The sequence below is a fragment of the Anguilla anguilla genome, chromosome 4 (genome assembly GCF_013347855.1).
Source record: "Anguilla anguilla isolate fAngAng1 chromosome 4, fAngAng1.pri, whole genome shotgun sequence".
Taxonomy (NCBI): Eukaryota; Metazoa; Chordata; class Actinopteri; order Anguilliformes; family Anguillidae; genus Anguilla; species Anguilla anguilla.
Window position 1 is genome coordinate 34423897 of NC_049204.1, and position 22572 is coordinate 34446468.

At 52.3% G+C, this 22572-nt stretch overlaps 1 protein-coding gene across 3 annotated transcripts in view; it reads right to left on the reverse strand.

Moving 5' to 3' along the window:
• The window catches only part of zeb1b (zinc finger E-box binding homeobox 1b), a 90410-nt gene that overhangs the window by 15872 nt on the left and 51966 nt on the right, over positions 1-22572 (reverse strand). For all 3 annotated transcript variants that reach the window (XM_035413550.1, XM_035413551.1, XM_035413552.1), the window contains exons 2-3: positions 7217-7408; positions 1710-1766 (exon numbers count right to left, since the gene is read on the reverse strand). In XM_035413550.1, the coding sequence (XP_035269441.1) occupies positions 1710-1766; positions 7217-7408 (249 nt within the window). The remainder of the gene's footprint in view (positions 1-1709; positions 1767-7216; positions 7409-22572) is intronic.

Here is a 22572-nt window from a genome sequence, read left to right on the forward strand (position 1 = left end):
ATAGCGTTCAACACCAGCACCAGAGCATGCGTTTCCAATCACGTTAATAACGCTGAACACATCAACGGGAACTAATTAAAGTAATACACTCTGAAAAATGTAACCTGAGTATGTTCTTACATAAGTACCCCTTAGGTATGCCTAAGACCTAAATGTAACACAATTGTTAACGAATTAAATTTGCCTCTAAATATTTAACATAACACATCAGTATGGTGGCATATGAGCCATCCCAGCCTTTCATGATTATGTCGATTTCAGCAGGAATTTCAATTCAGGAAACATGAAACTCAACTAAAAAAGAGAAAAAGGGTTTGATTCCCTAAAAGAAACGGAATGATGCCCAGAGCCAGCTACAGGCATGTCTCCTGTGCTTCTGAAAGCGAGGGCGCGTGTGGGATCTGACGTGCCCGGGACGACGCCCGCAGCCTCCGGAACGACGCGCTCCCGGCGCTTTCCATCCCTCACGCGCACCGCGTCCGAGGCGCACCGCGGCTGACGCAGCCAACGGGGAGCGGCTCCCCGGCCCAACCCCGGGGGAAAAAAAGAAACAAAACAAAAAAAAACAGAGTACACAGAGTCCGCTGTTGCCATGGGGATTAAACACTTTCAGCAGGACCAGAACCTGGGCCAGCGGGGCTCCGCCCCTCCCCCCCCCCCCCACCTAATGGGGCCCGGAGAGAGGGCCAGGTGCTGCTTGAGAAAGTCCGATGGCGGGATTACATTCATCCTTGTAAAATGAGGGGAGAACAGACTCGAGTGCCTGCTAACCCTCACGTTAAGCCCCGGGCTTTTCTTCCCATGACCTCATAGGATCGCTCGCTTTTCTCCCCGAGAGCTTCGCCGTCGCCGGGGTTAGGGTGGAAGCTTTCGAGAAGCCCGGCTCTCGCTGGCTGATCACGCGTTGAAAACCGCTCTCACAAAGACAGTCTGAAGAGCTGCCGTTTAATAACCCCCATTAATTGGAAAATTGTGATTGAAACATCTTGACAGACTTAAATTGTAAACAGTCAGCAGCATTAATTAAGCTGACAAACACACTAGTTAAATGGATAAATTATACTAATGGAAACCAATTACTTGATAGTTTGTTTTGAAGCCCAAATCAGGTTTACACACACTTAATATGCGTTTGTTTCAAGTACATGTCAGCAGATTCATATTCATTAAAACCACTTAATAATTCTTACCCTGCCCGAAGACGTAGTCTGTCACAGACTTCTCAAATGCTTCATGCTTTCTGAGTTTTAAATCATTAAATATGAATCCCACTTAGCTGACGCTGGCATCACGAACATAGCACATTTAGCCTTACCCCTGAAAACCACAACCCTAGAATTTGTAATGCCATACAGGAATGGTCTAGAACTAGAATTGATATGGTACTGTACAGTGTAGATCAGAGCTATTATACAACTAGTACTCATATCTGTAAAGCCAAATAGAAATTTTATAGAATCAGCAGAGTGCGTTTATATGAAATGTCAGAACTACTCAAGAGTATGAGGTCATATCTGTAATGCTAGTCAGAACTGTTCTATAACTAGAACTCACTCCTCAAAGGCTAGTAAAAGCAGCTCTAGGCTTTGACCCTACATCTGCAAGGTAAGGCACAGCAGGTGCTGAACGGGAACAAAGTCTAATCCAGTGACTTGCCGCGATGTGTTTCAGGCAGTGACATTCGTACTCCGGGAAAGCACTGGACTCACCTTTAAATCCCACTTTCTGCACCTGAGCATCAGGCCCCAGGATATCGTCTGCAGCTTCTGTCAAAAAGAGAACGACGCAACAAAGGGGGGTTAGTTCACTCCCGCCTCCTTTCCCTTCACCGGTTCTTTCAATTCTGAACCTGCTTCCCTCTGCATTAACCGATAAAAACACGGACATTCACCAGGGACAAAGAATATTTATTATTTTTCCATCGTTTTACATCAGCCTGCAGACCATATTAAAATACACCCATTCATGATGACATGTCCAGATTACCAAATGTAATCCAGAAGCTTTAAGAACATATACCCTACCATATAAGTCACAATTCAACTCCATGGATTTCACTGCCATAAAGTGTTTTGTGGTTTATGAAAGTTGTGAATGGCAGTGAGTATCTTCACTGAATTAGAGATGGGTGGCATGCAGGGGCCTCTGGTATTGTGTAGACAAACTTTATAACAAGCACCCTCATTGCAAAAAGCTGGAGCAGCATCCTCCAACAATGAAATGAGCTGAATTATGGTGGCCTAACGCAAAAAAAAAACCCCTATTGGAATAGGTCTGCAATTAGTCTACTTATTCAGAGCCGAAATGGTGTTTTATTCCTACTGGGTGGCAGACAGACGCTTAGGAATGAGTGAGAAACGGCCGGCAGCGTGCGGCTACTGATAGCGCATAACCGCGGAGAACGAATCGGGGGGGGGAACGGCGGGTTCGGGGCCGAGAGAAAGAGAGCTGGCAGAGACAGATAATAAAAAAAAAATGAAAAACCCACTCTCCGCTCCTCCGCCGAAGAGACCGGCGAAGGCCCGGGTTCTCCGGGAGACGCGGTGATAAACGGATCTCCTCCTCTGTTCACGGCTGCCATTTTAGAGCTGAGCCAACAAATGGTTTACAGCCGGCGAGGGGGGAGAGCGATGGGGGACAGAGGATGGAGGGAGGAGACGTACAGAAAGCTAGTACTGAGTATTACTTTTTATCAGCCCTATCGGCTGTACTGACAGCCGCGATTATGGCACCCATATATCCGCGCTGGCAATTCTCCGAAGTACAAAACAGCGCTGGTGAGCTTAGCTGGAGGGCGGCCAACTCTGAAGAGCTCTTTTCCCAAGTTGCGCCTGAAGTGCTTAACATTTAGAAACGTACGCCAATTATTATTTTTATTTTTTGAAATTTCCATTATCTAACAAAGCAGATAAAAGAGGACGAGCTAAAGTGTAAATTATGATGTTGAATGAGGAACTGCAGCTGCTTGACATAGGTGTTGCATGGGATTGTGGGAAAGGAGCAGTCAGTCAACGGCCATCTGTGTTGCACAATAGAGTCGGGCAGAAGCCACAGAATTCCTCATCTCGAATTTCCGTTTTAGAGCAACGGCAAGATGAGAGTGGGAAACAAAGACAGCGATTAACGCGCTTAATTCGAGCCGCGTTTTCAAAACGATTCGAGCTCAGACACCAAACAGCCAGAGTAGCTGGCAGTTGTGCTTGACGGCAAGGCTGCGAATAACACCTAACAGCAGGTTAAGTGACACTCGCATTTTCGCTGTCCTCAGCTTGATTGTCACATATGTCGGGGCGAGACGTAAAACGAGAGCTCACTCTAAGTAGACGAAACGCGAAACATCTGGCGTTTGAAGTGCCCGGCTCCCCGGGACTGGGAGAGAGAGGGAGCTCATCCGGCGGCGCTACTCAGAGACAATGGCACTCTCCTAATCAGCCGAGCACTCCGTCTGATTTCACATCTCCCCCCGATCTGCTCCGCGGTCGACAGGGCCTGCGCAGTTTCGGCGGGAACCGTCAAACGAAGGCGGCGCTCTTAGACAAAAAGGGTGTTGGAGGAGAGAGGGCAGCTATGAACGCTCCTTTGTTCTCGTCCTCTCGACTCACGCGCGTGGCGTTTCGTTTCGTGATGGAGAGAGTTATTGTGTTAAAGTGATAGGGAAAGAAACGTTGAACTCTTTTCCGTGTCGGGAGAGAGAGAATGTATGAAATGGAGAAATCAATGCCCACAGCACACACTCTGACCGATGAGAGCTGACCAGTGGAACCTAAATGTGTGGGAGGTGGGTGGGGGGGGGGGGGCGCTGCTTCTCCCTTCACACTCAGGAATTACTTCCATTTGTTCTCTGTACCCTTTACTGGTAGCTTTTTAACTGTTATAAAATATTATCTATAACCTATATTAGGATGCATTCATTGTTATTGTCATTCTTTAGGACAAACTGAGTTAGTCAGTTCATTTGACACAAGCACCCAGTTAAAACCAAATCAAGTCTGTCGCTGTTTCGATTGGGTTTTTCTCTTTTGAGAGCCAAACGGTCACTTTGTAATTAATGAGGAGCGTGGGTCACACCAGAGCTCCTGCAGCGAGAGGTCAGCGCTCGACACTGAGGCTCAGGGCCGTTCTACAGGTCTGCTGAACGTGTTCAGGGTGAGGAGGTCACATGACATCACCTCTTCCTGAAGGACAAGAGTGATGTCACTTCCGGGCACCAGAAGATAGTAAACATGAGGTGAAACTCGAGGCTCCTGAGGGTTATTTTTGGTCGAAGCTGCAGATTCACTAATCTCAGTGTGCAGTATGTGCGCGCTCAGTGAGTACGATGATCCAATTAAACGCTGCCCAAACGTTTTTCCAAATGCGTTTTACCTCCAGCCCAGCAATGTCTCTTATCTCATGCCAGTATTCTGTATTAAACATCCAGCTGTGCCTGTTTATTTCAAAAACAGAACCACAGTCCTGCTGATTTGGGCGATTATACGGAGAAATTCTGTATTACATAATAATGTACATTTCAGGAATGGCTGAGTAGGCAAAGGCTTACTGTAAACAACGGATACGAGAGCCCCCTCAGTCCCTTTGAAGTACAGTTTTAAGGGGAAGAGAGGGGCATGGAAATGTAACCCAGAACTGGCCTTAGCGCCCCTGCGTAACCTTGACCTGTAGTGACGGGGGCCTCCGGCTAAAAACCAACTTCCTGTGTGGTGAGCCAGGGCCGCGAACCGCTCCCCCGCACTGCGCCGAAGCTCCGCCTGGCTGTGGTCGGGGGGGGAAGGGGGGGGGGCTGAAACAGCATGCGCCCTCACAGGATAATCACGGGGGATGTGATAGAGCTCTCATGCTGGGGCCCGAGAGCACTTCACAGCAGTGCTAACCAACCCTGCTCCTGGAGATCTGCCGTCCTGTAGGTTTTCACTCCAGCCCTAACAAAGCACATCTCACTCAGCAGCTAGAGATCTCATTGAGCTGCTAATTAGAATCAGGTGTACCAAATTAGGGCTGAAATGAAAAGTAAACTAACAGGATGGTAGATCTCCAGGAATAGGTGTTTGGTTACCACTGTTTTAAAGGGACAGTCCAACTTTTTGGGAAATTCCCTGTAACAACGCTGTCCACCAGGGGGCGCCGACAGAGGATAGCCGCTACCTCTGGCTGGCTCCGTTGCCTGGAAAGGGAGCGTCTTTTCTTTGAACGCCAGAGAGGAAAGGGGGGTGGGGTTTGGGCCGGGAGGGCAGACGCCTGATTCGGCCACTCGGGTGTCGGATTACAGCGGCTGGACGAGGTCACGCTCGACCTGCTTGGGCGAAACGCAGGCCAGGCGGAGGAGACGAGACCGCTGCCCGCGGCGGAGAGACGAGATCGGCGGTGCGCGTTTGCTCTGCGCCTCAGATCCCTAGCCGCGCACGAGTCTTTTATCTGTTAACAGGCCCGCGAGTGCCTTGGAGAGAACTGCGTGTCTGCCGAGACGTGCTCCAAAACTCAGCCCGTGTAACGGACACGGTTCTCTTGTCCTCTCCTTGCACTTAAAGTCAGACAAGTGCCCTTGAAGCTGTTATTCGGTAAATAGCAGGGTGGAGGAAGTGGTTAAGGAAGTGAGTGTCGTAAGTTTAAGTCCTGATTAGGACACTGCTGCTACTGCGTCTCCACCTTTGTGCCAGCCTCGGTAATATGCTCAGTCCAAACACGCAGCTAAATCGATGGCTAATATGAATGTGAATATCTGTTGTTACGGGCGGCCGTTATGTTCAGACACACAATGGCACAGTTACGCAGTGAGAAGATTTACCGGCTGCATTTCCAGCAAGCCCAGGCTGCTTTTTTAGCTGCTGGAATAACGCACGGCCGGAGCAGGGGCTACAGGGGGGAGGGGCGGTGTTTGGAGAAGTGACTGCCTTGTCTTCCTCACATGGTTCTGTGTGGCCTCTGGCCACAGGTTACGACAGCTTCCTGTTGCTTTGTGTGGCCCCGTGGGCATCGTACGGGTCACTTCCTGAACACGTGTTTCTGATTGGCCCCCTGTTACACTGGGATATGGCTTTCTCTCGTAGGCCAGTGCTAATAAAGGTAAAAAAGGGTCCCGTGTTGGGGGAGCAGGGGGGAGGGGTGGGGAGGGGGGTGCTCCCGCTGTGTATTGCGAGGTGGGGGGTGGGGGTGGGGGGGGTGCTCCCGCTGTGTATTGAGAGGTGGGTGGGGGGTGGAGGGGGGTGCTCCCGAAGTGTATTGCGAGGTGGGGGGGGTGCTCCTGCTGTGTATTGCGAGGTGGTTGGCCAAAGGTGCGCTTGGGCAGATGGGAGACTTTAGGGGAGGGGCTTGGGTTTGAGAGGGGGTGGAAACAGCTGCCACCTGTCTGCGCTGACAGTGTGCTAGCATGGGGCTAGACAGCCCCAGCCACACTCATATTACCAACACACTGGAGCTGTTTGTTTGCTATTTAAAGAATATAACACATCGGGCTACAGGAAGTGTCTTACAAAGGACAAATAACTGCTGTTTTATCTTACAAAACGGGCTGGGCATTATCTGTACTTCAGAATGAATCCCCTGCTCCACCGTCTCTCTCTCTTTTGCTTTCTCTCTCTCTCTCTCTCTCTCTTTCTCTTGCTCTCTCTCAGTCACTCTTGCTCTCTCTCTCTCTCTCTCTCTCTCTCTTCCTCCCAGTGCAGATGTCACATGTTCGGCATCTCTCTGTTTTAGTCTATCAATCAATTTGCGGTCGGAGACACTGGAATGCTGTGTGGCTCACCCAGTTCATTTCCGGGAGGGAGGGAGAGAAATAGTTTCATATGCTGATTTATGTGAGGCTTTGGCAATATATTCAAATGTCATGCCAATAAGGCATTTAGAATTGAACTGTACGGAACTGTGTACTGAACCGAGACTCAGAGAGAGAGAGAGAGAGGGAAGCGGGGGAGTATGAGTCAGGGTGTACAGCAGCAGAAATTAGCTGGAAAAATAGCAGCAACCCAGGTACTTTTCAGCCTCTCTCATGTCTAAATGAGGGAGCCCGGCTGATCATCCCTGCAGCTGGGGAGATTGTCAGCGACAACAACAGCTCCGCTTCCTTATAGCCCGTCAGCCCCGTTCTCCAAGACGCCGCTCGCTCGCTCGCTCGCTCATTCTTCCTGTTCTGCGTTTAGTCCCATTCGCTTTCCTCCACAGAGAGAGAGAGAGAGAGCGAGAGAGAGAGAAGTGAAACGGCGGGGCGGAGGCGGGGCCTCACCTTCCTCCCACCCGTCCTCCGTGTCCGCGGGCCCGTTGTGGCCCAGTGCGGCGGGGTGGGGCGGCGGCTCGTCGTCGGGCGCGTTGCTGTCGCAGTCGCCCGTGTCCGGAAGGCTCTCCTCCTCCACGATGTGCAGCTTGTCCTCGTCGTCCGAGTCCGAGGTCGCCTCCACCACATTGCTGTAATTGGTCACTGCGGAGCAGAGGGGGGAACTCGGTGAATTAGGAGAAGCGACGGCGTCGCTCGTTTCGGCAAACGGAGGGTTAAAAAACGTCATCCCGAGCGGACGCGGGCGCTCGCTTCGCCGCCTGTTTACTGAAACGCCGGCGCGTGACTGTCGGAGTAATGAAACGTAAACCCTGCGATACATCGCCAGGTTAAGTGAATAAGGCTTTATGGGGGAATTTCCCCCGATTAACATCGAGCATGTCCTGCTGGTGGAATTATTATTCGAGAGGGAAAAATCCATTTGAAACAATGTGAAGGGGAAAAACATAATCCTGTATAACATAAATGCCTACAGGGATCAACAGATTACATAAACAAGAGAGTTCCAATACCAATACCCTCTGGGCCGATAGACAGGGGAGAAACCCCACACAGCAGGAGAAGAGATCGTCTGCTGTGGAGAGAACGTTGCTGTGTTTTCACTTGCAGTTCAGCAACTCATTTTGCCCACAAAAGCAGGTGAGGTGAGTTAACTGTGCGGTCAGCTGCTTTCAGTTATCAGTTCATTTCCGAGTTGCGCCAGTATGACCTGCAGCTCAGGACGCTCGGCCACTCCTCACACACAAGCTGAACTGGGGAAAAAAAGCAGCTGGAATTACCAGAGGGTTGCTAGTTTGAATCCCAAGAAGGAATGGTTTTTCTTTTTTTTCAAACTGTTTTGGGGAATTAGGTTGTTGCTCTGATCCCAGATGTTGCTCTGCGAAATTAATTAGTATTTCAGCATGTGAAACGCCTCAGAAACAACAAACACGATTTGACCCACGCGGTGCCGCAGGATGAGCGCCGTGAGCAGTACAGCGCGTCACACACCTCACCCCAACATTCCAGCTCTTCAGTTGACCACTACATACTGCACCTCGTCACACGGCTCCCTCACTCGTTTTAAACCGGAGGGCCAAGCTAGCATGCTTAGCACCACACACACACACACACACACACACACATACACACACACACACACACGCACACAAAGAGTTAAGCAGGGATCTGCTTTCGTCGTCAAACCAGATACATCAGGAACACCTCGGAGCGAGTCACCTGCTATTAATCCACACGTCAGTGTTTCACACTTTTCCCACCTCGTGTCAGACTTCACAACCTCTCCACGAAATGCATTTTTCTCTCTCTCTCTGTGCAGAAGAACCAGCGGCCCTCCATTTTGCGCGGTTTGCACAGCGGCGGGAGAGCGGAGGAAACGCCATTGATTTTACGCAGCGGCCCTGCAAGCTTAATTATCAGCCGCGTGCTAAGGAGGAGAGAGCGCCGGCGTTCTATTATAGACCCCAAAGACGGAACGGCCTCTCCGTCTGATAGGGCCCATCAGTTAGGCTAAGTGCAGAGAGGACAGGGGGACGGGGGGGGGGGGGGGGGTCTTAATGGCCTCTCCCTAATTATATTTACAGCGACCGGAGGACCATTTTCATTTTTAAGGGCTTTTCCAGAAGGGGGAACAAGATGGCAGCCGTACACCTTGGCACCACAGAACGGCCAAAACGGTCATTTTATAATTTGATTCACCGGCAGTGAATAACTGCTCGGACGTGGCTTACAGAATTACGCACCGTCAGCCTCAAAACAGTCCTCTTTGTAATGGTCTCGCCTCACTTTCTGGCAATTTAAAAAAACGTTTCATCCCAGAAAGACGGTTGTTTTGAAATGAGGAAAGTCCAGAGGGGCTCTTGTAATCTGTAAGGTTGTCCGTCGACTGTACACGTGAATCCAAAGTATTATCTTTTTTTCCCCCCCGTCAGATTACATTACATTACATTACATTTATTTGGCAGACGCTTTTATCCAAAGCGACGTACAAAAGGTGCATTTCATGGTCATACACATAGACGTAGATTAAGATTTCAATTCACTTATGGCCTATGTTCTCTGGGTATTAAAAAAACATCGGAGAAATGTCTTATGTCTGTTTCACCCGCCCGGGGTGAGAGCAGCCGGAGCCCAGCGGTGCATTGTGTGTCTGCCGGCCTGTCGGTCGAGCCTCTGGGCAGGACAGTGTTAAGGAGGGTGACGCCTCTGGCCCCCCCCGGGCTGCGCGAGCGTTCGCGCTGGAGCAGGACCCCCAATCTGCTCTGGGCGGGACGTCCGCCTCCGTAACCCCGCGCGCGGTGCGCACAGATTTACTCACCGCACCGAGAGGTGTGCGGCTGTAATTAAGGTGAGGTGAGGACTGAAAATGGGTTATTGATCCGGGGGGCCTCTCCACAGAGCTGCAGAAACCCCGTGTGCCAAAGAAGGAGCGCACGGGATGGGGGCTCCGACAGGTTTTCACCCCCCCCCCCCCCCCCCCCCGGCTCCTCCACCCGCGACGGCTGACGATATGTGGCTAGGCTGAGCTAACAGGGCTCCGATTCAGCACGGGCGAGGGAGAGTCACGCTCCCGCAAACAACGTCTTGAAAACAGCACTGTGTCATCTGACCACGGAGCCGGCTCTAGGGATTTTGGTGGCCCTAAGCGAGAATGTGGTCGGAACCGTTTGCGAACGGGGGGGGTGGGGGTGGTGGTCGGGGGCCATCTCCACAGACACATAAATTACAATATTGCACAATTAAAACGTGTTCCGAAAACAAGAGCGTTTAAAACTGAACTGTGCAGCCCGGAGCGCGGCCCTGCGGGGAACTGTTTTTTCCACCGCATTCGTGTCGTTTCTGACTGTTCCCGCCCACTCCTGAGGTTTCGTTCCGCTCTCGCCCGGTGCTGCGCAGGGCGCACATTGTGCCCATTCCCACCCACGCCGCTTCTCTATTCATATTTCTATTTTTCCCGCAAATAAATGAACAAATAAATGAATTAATAACAACAAAACGAATGCAGAAATTCTTAATCATTTAACTTACGATATTTTAGAATTTTAAAGAAAATAAACACGTGCACAGAACATTAAGATGTGTCTGCCCGTATGAGAAATATAACGAGAGAGAGAGAGCTCTGTTTCACTTTAATCTTTTTTAATATATAAAAGCAAAAAAAAAAAAAAGCATGGCTGCAGACTTGGTTCAGTCCGCCCGCTCCCGCACGCGTCAGAATGAACGCGTCCCGCGACCACAGACACTGTGTTGGGTCTCTGTGCCTGGGGCGGCTGTGGCCCTAAACGACTGTGTTTACTCCAGCAGTCTGTCCCGAGCAGACGCTGTGTTGCGTTGCTGATTTATCCAGCGCAGCGAGGGCGTGTCTCTCCTGCACGGCTGCAGCCGGCAGCGCATCCTCACCGCCAGCGGGAAACCAACGGACAAGCCATCACTTCCCGGGTTCTCCAGTAAAATGGCGGTAGAGGAGAAATCACTCAGTCCAGTCGTCCTCATTTTAAACTTTGCAGTATGGATTGGTACAGTATCTGTTTAGCAAGAAGTCTGCGCTCCCAGACTCCCAGCTTTTTCCTAAGCATTTATTGACCGTTCTTCGTCATCATCTTCATGATCATCCTCACTGCCATCCTGTCCGTCAGCCAAGAGGTCTCTGAGGTGATTGGTTTCAGCCATAAGCGTGATTTGTACTATAATGTGAGCCTCATGCCTGCCACCCTGCTCTCCTGAACTCACAGGCACTGACAGGCTGGACAGCAGAACACTGAGGGGCCTGCAGTGATCAGAGGACTCACTGCTCTCCACGGCCTTCTCCTTTTCCCTCTCCCCCTTTCAGTCCTCCCCTCCCCTTACTGAGAGTATCGCACACACACACACACACCAACCCTCACACCCGTGTCTCTCTCTCACACACACACCCAACCCTTACACCAGTGTCTCTCTCTCACACACATACACACACACACACACCCACACACACACCAACCCTTACACCTGCGTCTCTCACACACACACCAACCCTTACACCAGTGTCTCTCTCACACACACACACACCAACCCTTACACCCGTGTCTCTCTCTCACACTCATGCACACACACACCCACACACACACCCGTGTCTCTCTCACACTCATGCACACACACACACACACCAACTTTTACACCAGTGTCTCTCTCTCACACATACACACACACACACACCAACCCTTACACCAGTGTCTCTCTCTCACACATACACACACACACACACACCAACCCTTACACCAGTGTCTCTCTCTCACACATACACACACACACCAACCCTTACACCAGTGTCACACATGCACACACACACACACACACATATATATATATATCAAATAATCTAAAATAAAAACAGTTCAAGGAAAAAAGTGTAGTGTAGCTAGCAGCTAGCTGTCTCTGTCTCTCTGTCTCTCTCTGTCTCTCTCTCTCTCTCTCTCTCTCTCTCTCTCTCTCTCTCTCTGAGAGACTGAACCTGTGCAGAGGCTTCACCTCACCTTTGGCTCATAGCAGTCTGAACCTGCTTACGCTGAGGGAAGCGTTTCCAAGGCACTGCGTGCTTCAGCCATGAAGAGCGAGCCCCTTTTAACATGCGCCGCGGCGCTCCGGATCCAGCCGGCGCAGGTGATTAAGAGGGTGTAAACGATCGCGGCCGCACGCGCGCGGCAGGGGGGCGGGCCAGGGGAGCCGGGGGAGCCGGGGGCGGCCTCTCTCCCCTCTCCCGTTCGGACCCCTCTCTCCCTCTCTCTCTCTCTCTCCCTCTCTCCCTCTCTCTCTCTCTCTCTCTCCCTCTCCCTCTCTCCCTCTCTCTCTCTTCCTCTCCCGTTCGGACCCCTCTCTCTCTCTCTCTCTCCCTCTCTCTCTCCCTCCCTCTTCCTCTCCCGTTCGGACCCCCCCCCTCCCTCTCTCTCTCTCTCTCTCTCTCTCTCTCCCTCTCTCCCTCTCTCCCTCTCTCTCCCTCTCCCCCTTCGCCCCGTGCCTTTTAGAGCAGATTAATTCAGTCCCGGAGTGCGCAGTCAGCAGACGGCCCCGCGGCTCTGGAGCGTACTCCGGTGGCGCGGGCGCTGGGCCGCCCCTCCGCCGGCCCCGTCTCCCCCATTTACATTAAGCTGATTTGGTGCTTTCCTTTTTTTCCCCTCCTCGAGCTCCGCTCGCGAGCGCCCGGCGATGATATCGCTGTCACGAGCCCAGACCCGAGGCTGATCCCCTGCTTGAATCGATGAGCGCGGGTGGGGGTGGTGGGGGGGAGCGGGTGGGGTGGGGGGTGTTGTGCTGCAGCAGGTGGAGACGGGGGAGGTCCACGTGCTGTAGAAATTCAGGAGGTCTCCTGATTGGCCAGCCGAAGACAGGTGGGGTTCGGCTTAAGGGGGAGGCAGGGGGGGATGGAAAAGGGGGGGGGGTGGTTGAGATGGGAGTGGGACTCTGGGCCACAGTGCGAGATCCGCCAGCCTCAGACTCTGGGCTGCTCTTCAGCCTCAGACGAGGGGCAGCTCTTCAGCCTCAGACGAGGGGCAGCTCTTCAGCCTCAGACTCTGGGCAGCTCTTCAGCCTCAGACTCTGGGCAGCTCTTCAGCCTCAGACTCTGGGCAGCTCTTCAGCCTCAGACTCTGGGCAGCTCTTCAGCCTCAGACTCTGGGCAGCTCTTCAGCCTCAGACTCTGGGCAGCTCTTCAGCCTCAGACTCTGGGCAGCTCTTCAGCCTCAGACTCTGGGCAGCTCTTCAGCCTCAGACTTTGGCCAGCTCTTCAGCCTCAGACTCTGGGCAGCTCTTCAGCCTCAGACTCTGGGCAGCTCTTCAGCCTCAGACTCTGGCCAGCTCTTCAGCCTCAGACTCTGGCCAGCTCTTCAGCCTCAGACGAGGGGCTGCTCTTCAGCCTCAGACTCTGGGCAGCTCTTCAGCCTCAGACTCTGGGCAGCTCTTCAGGCTCAGACTCTGGCCAGCTCTTCAGCCTCAGACTCTGGGCAGCTCTTCAGCCTCAGACTCTGGGCAGCTCTTCAGCCTCAGACTCTGGGCAGCTCTTCAGCCTCAGACTCTGGGCAGCTCTTCAGCCTCAGACTCTGGGCAGCTCTTCAGCCTCAGACTCTGGGCAGCTCTTCAGCCTCAGACTCTGGGCAGCTCTTCAGCCTCAGACTCTGGGCAGCTCTTCAGCCTCAGACTTTGGCCAGCTCTTCAGCCTCAGACTCTGGGCAGCTCTTCAGCCTCAGACTCTGGGCAGCTCTTCAGCCTCAGACTCTGGCCAGCTCTTCAGCCTCAGACTCTGGCCAGCTCTTCAGCCTCAGACTCTGGCCAGCTCTTCAGCCTCAGACGAGGGGCTGCTCTTCAGCCTCAGACTCTGGGCAGCTCTTCAGCCTCAGACTCTGGCCAGCTCTTCAGCCTCAGACTCTGGCCAGCTCTTCAGCCTCAGACGAGGGGCAGCTCTTCAGCCTCAGACTCTGGGCAGCTCTTCAGCCTCAGACTCTGGCCAGCTCTTCAGCCTCAGACTCTGGGCAGCTCTTCAGCCTCAGACTCTGGGCAGCTCTTCAGCCTCAGACTCTGGGCAGCTCTTCAGCCTCAGACTCTGGGCAGCTCTTTAGCCTCAGACTCTGGGCAGCTCTTCAGCCTCAGACTCTGGGCAGCTCTTCAGCCTCAGACGAGGGGCAGCTCTTCAGCCTCAGACGAGGGGCAGCTCTTCAGCCTCAGACGAGGGGCTGTTTAGGGGTGAGGCTTGTTAGAGGGCGAGAACACAGCTTGTTACGGAACGCATGTGAGAGCTTGGGGGGGCGGGGGGTTTATGTGGGAGGGGGTAGGAGGACCACAGCCACGTATCAGCAAGAGAATCCGCCATTTTTCCTGTCATCACGCCTTTTAAAGGGTTGAAAAAGACGCCCGTATGACGTGAGTACACCCTGATGTTGCCTTAAATTGAGGTCCCGGCCTTACAAGAAACAGGGCTGACCCATGCTACAGCAGGATTGGCTACTGAAATGGAGCTTAGTCATTGGACAGTGTAATATACTGGAGGGGGTGGGGGTGGGGGGGGCTGTCGGGAGTACAGTGGTCTGTTCTGAGTGCCATACATCTTGTTAGGATTTACAGCGGTATAATTGCCTTGAGAGCAGTAATGAGTCAATGTCTGGGGTAATGTTTATTATCTGCCATAGTTCAGTAACTGCCTAATTGACTGAATTTGACTTGCTCATGAATTATAGATTGGATATTTAATGGGGCGCTTTTCAGAAAATTGGGAACGCGAATGCAGATGCTCGGGTTGTTTGGTCTTACATTCACATGAAGACAAAACGACAACAATAACAACAAAAGCTGTCGCGTGGCTGTCGCATATTAATGCACCGCAATGTCAGTGCAAATGAAGGCTATGTGAATCCAGCTGAGATTCATTTGTTTTTACACTTGGAGAGTACACAAGCCTTACTGGAGTTGGGGTACACCATTTACACTATGTGAAGGTTTGAAAGGGCATTTGACACAAAAAAGCCTGGAATATTGTTTGGTTGTAATTGCACTGTTATTTTTATCCCATTAAAGGATGGGTAGGTGACTATCAGTCCTCAGTTGAGATAACCCAATAGTTGTCTCTTCTGCTGGGGGCAAATTGGCAAACTGATTTTCTTTCTTTTTTGTCGAAAAAGAAGACTTCCTGAGTGAATCAAATGCGTGCCTCCAACTAAAAATTACACAAGCCAAGCGGCAAATATACAGCAAAACAACAAACAGCCGAGGAACTGGTTGCATTGCCACGAGGACCTCGGTGTTACGTGGCTCAGTTCCTAACAGATTCCTGAAGTGCTTTTGAAGTTTTACGGTAGTGTAATGCAGCCTAATTAAATGCTGCAACCTGCTTATTCGGTAATACATTCATTTGATAATAAAATGAAACATAACATGCGTCCAAAAACATTTATAGGCGCTGGATTGAGAGAGTAAGTAATCCTCAGCAGAATAATAGGGGCTTGCATGCTATTAGCTCCCAAAGAATTTGAACAACACAAAAATATGGTAATTTGATGTGAACGCTGTTGTTTGTTGCATGCAGATGAAAGACTCCTTTGGAGGCCAGCAGTGTAGGAGTTCCCATTATTTCGCTGCCCGGCACATTAATTTGCCGCAATTCACGGGTGAGCTTTTTTCATAATGAGACGGTGTGTTTCACAACGGGGTGCGGTATCTGAATAAATCTGCCTCAGACCAAGCATGAAACGAAACACAGATACGCAAGGAATGCGTTTGTGATGCTAAGCAAATGCATAGATGCAACACACAGAAACAGAAGAGGCTAATAAATCACACCTATTTCACCGGTCTGGTACACCGAGTACAGTGTCATTCTTCATTTAGGCAAATGAACTGATTAGCACACTGCTACATTTTCTGAATAACTTAGTAAGGGGGAGAGAGAGGTGCTGAGCGAGGGAGAGAAATATCACAATATATTCATGACACACCGGATTATGTATGTCACGTTGAGACATATTTAAGAGTCACAGGGACTCTTCCCTTTGGCCGGCAGTTGCGCCACATGACCAGGTCTCATTTAACCCTGTTCAGAATCACTCAGGGGGAGGGGGGCGGTCTCTGGCATTCAGAGAGGAGGGGCTTGGACAGGAAGCGGAGCTGCACACGGTTCATCTGGCAGATGGTCGCCACTGGAGGCGGGCCAGGGTTAACGGTCTGAAAGCAGACAGCCCCCTCCTCTTCTCCCCCGCCCATAAAGAGAATCCCGTCAGTCCGTTGACCTGGCGAGCGCTCAGACAGCTGCCTTCGTTAGCATAGGCTCCTGACGGGGAGAAGTGCACACGGACGCGTCTGAATGGAATCAGTCCCCCCCCCCCCCCCCCCCGAATTACAACTGCATTCCCCACTTCCCCCGAGCGGGTCCAGCCGTAACCGACTTGGAAACGTATTTAAAGAGCCGTTTAAATGACCCATCAAACAAACACGTTTAACCGAGGAGCGTAATTAGAAGTGACCGTGCGGCCCACACTTGCATGAGACGCCGCCGCGATTGGAAAGTCTGGCTCTGGCACGCTACCGTTAGCGCCGGCCTCCGCTAGCGCTTTAACAGCTGCGGCGGTGTCCTGCCGGGCCCGGGGCTTTCCAAGGACCGGGGTTAACTCAGAGCGCTAGCAAACAGCGCTGGCCTCACGCTGGGAGGCTGGCTCTCTGAGGGATTGTGGGTAATACGAGCTCAGAGTGGCCTTGCTGGGCTCTGGTCAGACTAATATGCATGCAGATGATATCCAGGGCCAGATTTCCAAAAGCAGAACCTGGCGACCCTTTCGAATTTCATTATGAAATTAGACTGGTTACAAACCAGAAAACAGTACAGAATTCTATAATTGGACTAAAAATATATTTTACAATGTAAACTTAAAGAAAAAAGGTGTACACTGCAAAGCTATAGATGGGAGCAAGAAATATGTCGGCTTCCAATACAGTGTTGCCAAAACATTTGAATATATGTGTATGTATCATATTTATGTATTTTAACGATTGTTCAGCTACATTCACCGCCCACCTGGTCATAGTACTTATATGCTGTGCTGACTGGCTTGGTTCTCTATGTACTCTGTGCATGCGTACACGGTGGTAATGCAGCAGTGGATGGAGAGATAAGTTGGCAGCGTGGCACTGTGCAGAACCACTCTCTCTAATAAAGGCCCATAATGCACTCTGGCTTCTGTGAAACCCCCCCCCCCCCCAGCTTTGTGTGAGCTGAGCAAAGCTGCCAGCAGCCCGGGCTGAGGAAGCCCAGAGTGCTCAGAAACGCACCGCGCCGTGTTGAGACACGTCTGACACCCCGACGGGGTCACAAGCAGGAGCCGGGTTCCCCCTTCGTGATCCAGGATTGCCATGGCAACTCGGGGGCACCGCCGTCACTTTAGAGGAGAAGGCCTATTTCGGCACGTTCTCCACGGCAACGCGTGTAAAATTGACAACCGCAGTTAAACAAGCCAGAGGGGATCAGCCATCGGTAAGCGGGTACGCGGACATCACAGAGATCGCGGGTGCAAATTTTCCTTTGACGTTTCGGTCAAGATATTTTGGCAAAATAAAAGCAGACAGCTTTCGCCACACAGTAAGACCCTCCCTGCTTTTCCCGCTTGTTTGTGACCGCGCGCGTCCGTCCTCTCCGACGCAACGTCTCACCAAACGCCGTCCGAGCGGGCGGGGCGGGGCGGGGCGGGGCGGGGCAGGAGCGGGAGACGGGCGAGCTCAACCCCGCGCTCTCGCCGGAGGGACGCCGGCTCCGGCTCCGCGGTTCGGGAGGAGACGGGCTCCGAGCGGCGGCGGCTGCTTTGCGGGAGTAATTGCGCGGGGCCCGGTGATGAACGACCCGCGCGTCTATTAGGAGAATTTACGGCGGGTGAGGGATGGCTGAGGGGGGAGCGGAGCGGTAAATCGCCCCGGTTTTCCATTCGTCAGCCGCGGGGATGACGGGTGCCGCCTCCCGCATCGGCCTTCTCCCTCCCGCAGCGCCGCGTCTCCGGGGCGACCCTGGGGGGGGGCTCCCCCCTTCTTCAGAAACGGCTCCGGTGTAGGAAAATTAGGCCCCTCCTAAACTGCCTCACATTTCTGAACATGCCATTTATTTTTTATGTACTGAAAGCAATAGTAGCTGCTGCTTATTGCTTTCTTGAGTGTACAGCAGAGAATGTGCAATGGCAGTAGGACAGCTTTCACACAGAGACCGTCTCTAAAATGTGCAGAGGTAGCCACTGTCTGAAATACGCCACTCTAAAATATCACAGCAACCCACAAACCGCAAATTTGTTTGATTGATATTTTTTCCTTCGGAAAATTAAGAAAGACACGGTGAATCATAACGAAAGCTAAGGTGTGAGTATCTGTACGGTGGCCACGTCATAAAGTCCCCACTTGAGCTCAGAGCTGCAGCCCACGCAAGTGAAATTCACTGGAATCCCAGTCTGAGAAAATCTCAGAAAATGTGCCTTTTATGGACAGTAGAAAGGTTGCCAGGTAAAATGTCCTCATCTAATCACCTCATTACTAATAACAGCCATGGAGACCCCCATTTTCAGTTCCAATGCTACAAGAAAAAGTCAACCCGGGCTATTTTGGGAAGACGTTCGTACCAGCTTTAGAACAATGACGTTTTTGGACTGGAACAACTTTAATATCCCTGGTAGCTCTACAGAAACGCTGACATCATTGGCAGTTTTAAACTACATCAGTGTTACTGGTTGGTCTTGCAGAACATTACTGGCAATTCTAGCACGGCGCTGAAATTAGCAGTCGTTATAGAAACTACAGGGACTTCACTGGCAGCAGTGGGGCTGGCTGGGCAGTACCCACATCGCTGCTGTAATTCATGGGCTTCCTGTCTCCTGCAGAGGGCACCCTGATCCCTGAGGATAGCCCAAACATCGCCCTAAACAGTGATCTCATAAGTGCGCCCGTGTAGCCAAGCTCTGCTGAACTGTGTTTCAGTGCCCTGGCGGGAGAGAGACATGACGTTGTGCCTGTCAGCACAGTGGCCCTACACACAGCACGGTGGCCCTACACACAGCACAGTGGCCCTACACACAGCACGGTGGCCCTACACACAGCACGGTGGCCCTACACACAGCACAGTGGCCCTACACACAGCACAGTGACTCTACACACAGCACAGAGGCCCTACACACAGCACGGTGGCCCTACACACAGAACGGTGGCCCTACACACAGCACGGTGGCCCTACACACAGCACGGTGGCCCTACACACAGCACGGTGGCCCTACACACAGCACGGTGGCCCTACACACAGCACGGTGGCCCTACACACAGCACGGTGGCCCTACACACAGCACGGTGGCCCTACACACAGCACGGTGGCCCTACACACAGAACGGTGGCCCTACACACAGCACGGTGGCCCTACACACAGCACGGTGGCCCTACACACAGCACGGTGGCTCTACACACAGCACGGTGGCCCTACGCACAGCACGGTGGCCCTACACACAGCACGGTGGCCCTACACACAGAACGGTGGCCCTACACACAGCACGGTGGCCCTACACACAGCACGGTGGCCCTACACACAGCACGGTGGCCCTACACACAGCACGGTGGCCCTACACACAGAACGGTGGCCCTACACACAGCACGGTGGCCCTACACACAGCACGGTGGCCCTACACACAGCACGGTGGCCCTACACACAGCACGGTGGCTCTACACACAGCACGGTGGCCCTACGCACAGCACGGTGGCCCTACACACAGCACGGTGGCCCTACACACAGCACGGTGGCCCTACACACAGCACGGTGGCCCTACGCACAGCACGGTGGCCCTACGCACAGCACGGTGGCCCTACACACAGAACGGTGGCCCTACACACAGCACGGTGGCCCTACACACAGCACGGTGGCCCTACACACAGCGCGGTCGAAAGGATACGAGCCGACCTATCAGAGCCATTATCCCGTTCAGCATCGGGGAGTTAGTGTAGGAAGAACAGACAGCAAACCATTCCACAGTCACCAAGACGGAGCGCGCTCCAGCTCAAAAAAAAGCACTCGGAGGCTAATCGTGGGGCACAAACGAGAGAAACGCTGAGGTAAAAAAAAAAAGGAAAGACAAAAGAAGGATCCTTCATTTGAATAATGTCAGCAATGATACGGAGACACTTGTAATCCTGGAAGTGTCATCCTGAACGTGCATGATTTCAGTCTGAGTGAAGAAGCTAATTAAGTTTCTGAGGTCACCTCTCATCTCTTTTTAGGCGGCGTGTCAAGTGCTCTGCCGAGCATTTCTGATGCAAATAGGGCAATTCATTTACTAAATTCACCCAGCATTAGCAAGTTTGTAAAAATGGAAGGGAAAAAAAAAACTTTTTTCAGTTACTTCAGAAGAACGCAGACAATTATTTTGAATGCTTCAGTCTGCACCTCCTACGTATGTACACACAGTATTGCTCACAAATAAGTGCAATTAAAAATGCTATAGAATAAAAACTAATCCATCATTTATGCCCACACACATACACATTTATCTGTGCGCACATATTTATACATATATAGGACACGTATTACCATATGATGTTATTAATATACTGGTGAGACAACCTAATGGAAACTTACATAATTAATACTTTAAACACCTTTCCAATTTATAAATGAAGAGTTTAATGGAAGCAGTGTGGTTCAAGTATCGTTCTGAACTCAAGAGTACAACAGCATTTGTACAGAAACCCTTTGGTTCAGAACCACCACCTATTTTTAAAAAACTCAAATGCTCACTACACACACACACACACACACACGCACCAAGTAAAATGACCTTTCATTCCATGTAGCACTGACATTGGACTCTCAATCTGTGAGAGTGAAGCCGTGCGTTGTATGGAAGGTGCTAGCTACAGTCCCGGCGCCCGCTCCGCTGACAGCGAGGCCTGCTCAGTGTCACGCAGTGCGCTGCCGCACTCTGGGGCAGCGGGGCCGTCCACTGACATGGGGAATGTCACATGACCTCATTATGTCAGCTGCAGTGGGGCGTGAGGCCCGAGCGGAGGGGTGGGGTCGGAGAAGATGGCCTCATCAATGACATCATCGTAGATCGACATAATCACCCGTTCCCCCTGCGGAGAAAGAGCTGATTGGGTACAAGGCAGCCTCACCTATGCGTGTACGTGGGGGGGGGAGGGGCTGCGGTTGCTATGGAGAGTGGGAGTCCATGCAGGCCTTGTAATCCTGTCAGAGGAGCAGAGCTCCTGTCTAGGTCAATATGAGGGAGGGGGTGTGGGTGGGGGGCTGGAGCACACTGCCTGCACGACCTAGCCCTGGAGGAGGGGGAGGGGGGGGCAGCAGGGGGTGTAAGAGGAGTCAGGAAGTGCTCATGTGACTCAAGCCTTGCCCCGCAGTTACACAGCCGTCCGATAACCAACGTGCCGGCGGATCGGCTGGGTCGTCCCGCGCGGAGGGGGAGGGGGTCGGTACCCGTTCTCATACCCGCCGCCCTCGTTCGCGCACGGCCTCCGGTGGTTTTAGGGTCGCTACGGCGACCGCCCTCACAGCGGCGTGAGCCCCCGGCTCCGCGCCTCTCGCCCTCAGCACCCCGACACGCAGACAGACGGGGCGACGCGGGTCAGGGTCGGCCAGGCCGCGGCGCGGCGCGGCACCAGAGGAGAGGGGAGCTCAGTTCTGCCTCCGGCAGGAAGCGGCGTCACGGGGCCTCTCCTCTCTATATTTAGACGGGGCGCGTCTGAAGGTGCGGCCCGCGCGGCGGCTAAAAGCAGAGGAAGCATCTGGCCGTGCCCCTGGGGGCTACCTGTGCGCTTTAGTGCGCCCGCCCCTCGCCCCTCTGCTCCACAGCGCTCGCGTTTCGCTCGCTAAAGAAACCGACGCGTGGGGGGGGGTTAGGCCGCAGCCGCTAAAACACTGAACAGGGAATCACACCCGGCTGGGAAAGATCCCCAGAAGCCTGGGCTTGGGCACCTCAGCGCAGCCCAGCAGGCTGCCTGCCGCTTTAACCGAGCGCCGCGGGCCTCACAAGAGGCCGTTCGGTAAACGCCTCCGACCGCGGGACCAGCGGAGCGGACGGGGGCAGCGCCAGGGAGAGCGACGCAGGCCCGACGCGCGCGGAGCGTAAGGAGATCTCCGGCGGCTATTTTTAGAGCGGCTTCCCGCAGCCCTCCGGGCTCGTTGTCCGCGTCGCGCAGCGGACCGTCGAGCCGCCGTCCCGACCGACCGCTTTGAAGACGCGGGGAAAACAGACTCATCAAACAGGTCTAGACGAGAACATTCCGGCCTCCCGCCGGCCCGGACACATCGCCGCCCCGCTCGGGCACGCCGGCCCGCCAAACCGCAGGCACCAGGCACTTACGTGACTCACTTCAACTCCCTCCATTCCACTGCAGTGCACCAGGGGATCAATCCAGCTGCTGGTCAGTATCATTAGTGGCTCTTTCAATTTACTTTGAAAATCATTTTGGATTTCCAATCATAATGTATTATATATTTATATATATGTGTATATATATATATATATATATATATATATATATATATATGTACTATGTACTATGTGTACATATATATAATAACACACTCACACACATACACATATATGTGTGTGTGTGTGTACTGTATGTGTATAGATATACATATATATATATATATATATATGAGGAATTTTCTCAGCTGTTCTCCAGATTAAGAGAAGCAGTTCTGGGAAAAACAATTCCCACTTGAAGAAAAACAGTCGCAGCCTGTATCAACTGTACTAATTATCACAGTGAATCAAGTAATTAAGCCTGCAACTGGCATAAATTAGACCACTTTACAAATA